This window comes from Erythranthe guttata, chromosome 8 (assembly GCF_056151865.1).
Source record: "Erythranthe guttata isolate IM_541 chromosome 8, IM_541, whole genome shotgun sequence".
Taxonomy (NCBI): Eukaryota; Viridiplantae; Streptophyta; class Magnoliopsida; order Lamiales; family Phrymaceae; genus Erythranthe; species Erythranthe guttata.
Window position 1 is genome coordinate 13863782 of NC_142540.1, and position 1882 is coordinate 13865663.

General features: G+C 36.6%; 1 protein-coding gene across 1 annotated transcript; it reads right to left on the minus strand.

The window, feature by feature from the left end:
- Window positions 1–521: 521 nt before the first annotated feature.
- Window positions 522–1508, minus strand: LOC105970579 (NDR1/HIN1-like protein 6). The gene is made up of 2 exons (XM_012995408.2): window positions 670–1508; window positions 522–583 (listed from the first exon to the last, which is right to left on the minus strand). The coding sequence occupies exon 1, from the start codon at window positions 1382–1384 to the stop codon at window positions 671–673; it is 714 nt and encodes a 237-aa protein (XP_012850862.2). The 5' UTR covers window positions 1385–1508; the 3' UTR covers window positions 522–583; window position 670.
- Between the last annotated feature and the right edge of the window lie 374 nt (window positions 1509–1882).

Consider the following 1882-nt stretch of genomic DNA (forward strand, 5'->3'; position numbering starts at 1 on the left):
GGTCAACGACAGTTGATCGGCCGGAAAAAAAATTCTGGGGAAAAAAAGTATTTCAAATAAAAAAAAAAATCAACGCCGGCGACCGGCGGTCTCCGGTGGTGGCGGGTCAAAATTGAAATTAGGGTTAAAATTGGTTAATTGATGAAACTGGGTTAAATTGGGGTGAAATCATGAAATTGAAGTTGAATTGGGTTTCAATAAATTGGGGTTAATTTTGGTATGTATAAATGGATTTTCCTTATTTGCAAATAAGTTTGAATGAGCTGGATTTATTTAAAAGACAAAAAAGTTGGATATCCCTCATTTAATTAAGTGCCCTTGTCATGGATCTATTTGCCATTTACCTTTAATAAATAATTATCGTAGTCTAAGAATCTTTTAGAATCTAAAGTCTTAAGTTCTTTTATAATCTATAAGATTATGATTCTTTTTTTTTTTTTTTTGGTTATACAGCCTCATGGGGAGTCTGTAGTGTGAATTTGTACGTACAATTTCACGAAATTGGAATAAAATAGTATAAATGATTACCACCACCTTTTATATATTACTGTTTCAGAAACATGTCAGAATTGAGTTTCCGTACCTAGAAATAGAAACACAATTACAATCTTGAAACAACTAATAAAATTTGTTTGATTAACAAAAAAAAAACTACGTAGACCTGCTAACCTCAAAATTCAACATTAAAAGTGGTATGTTTGGATATGATACCAACGTCCTTGTTGGGAGACACGTTGTCGAGGACCAGAGAGCAATTAACAAAAACTTTGAATTCTCTGAGGTGAATTTGTCCCAAAACAACGATAATAGGTACTTTCAACCTCACAAGCAACGGAATCTTGTGATTATTTTTGTTATCTGTGAAAGCCTGCTGCAGTCCAGAACCAAAATCGGATTTCCCAGTCAAATCAATTTGCATAAGAGTCGTGTTTTCAAATCCCTGATAGAAATTTGGGATCTTTCCACTACAAAGAACAGCGTCGGAATAAGTGACGACCACCCAACTCCGTTCACCGTAAATAAATCCAACCCTTTTGTTGGGATTTTGGGCTGTGACGGACAAAAGAAATTCCGTGTTCAGGCTGAAATCGGGCATAATATTAAAGGCTTTAACCGCAAGATTCTCGACCTTGTACGTTGGGATTTTGGGATCGTAATAAAGGTACAAAGCGACCGAGACGGCAACTTGGATGAAGATGAGGAGAAAAAGGAAGCAACAACAGCAGCAAATGCATCTGCAGCAACTTCCACCGCATACGGATTTTCTATGGTGGTTGGCGTAGCGTGGGGGGTTCCGGTGCTGGTAGACCGGGGGAGGTGCATTTCCGTAGTATTGGTTGTTCTCTAACATGGCGTAGTGGGGCGGCGGTGGGTTTGCATACATTATTTGAACGGGAGATGGAAGAAACGAGGGAGAAGGAGAAGAAAAGAGAGGCTCTCTTTTGTTCCGTTCTTCTCCTCTAAGTTGGAAACTTGTTCTGGGAGAGAGATAAAAGGGGGAAGGAGAATGAGATATGATTACTATTAACATTGGAAAGATTTACGGAATTTGTTAGATATGGGTGGTTAGAGTGCATGTAGCTTTATGGTCCCTTGGCGTGATCTCCTAATTCTTCCTGGGTGATGTGGAAATGTTTGTGTTCTATATTTTGTTTATATCTTTTTCAGGAAGCATCAATTTTTAAGAAGGAACGTAGACCTAAATAATATTTCACTAGAATGCGTAATCTAAACATAATTGTATAATAATAGACTCATAACCATATATTAACATTTTATACCAAATTAAAGTTTAAATTATCTTTCTACATGGTCTTATTTGTTGGAAAACATTTATTAAAATAATTAAAAGGAGTTTATTGCAAAATATATCACCCCTCGT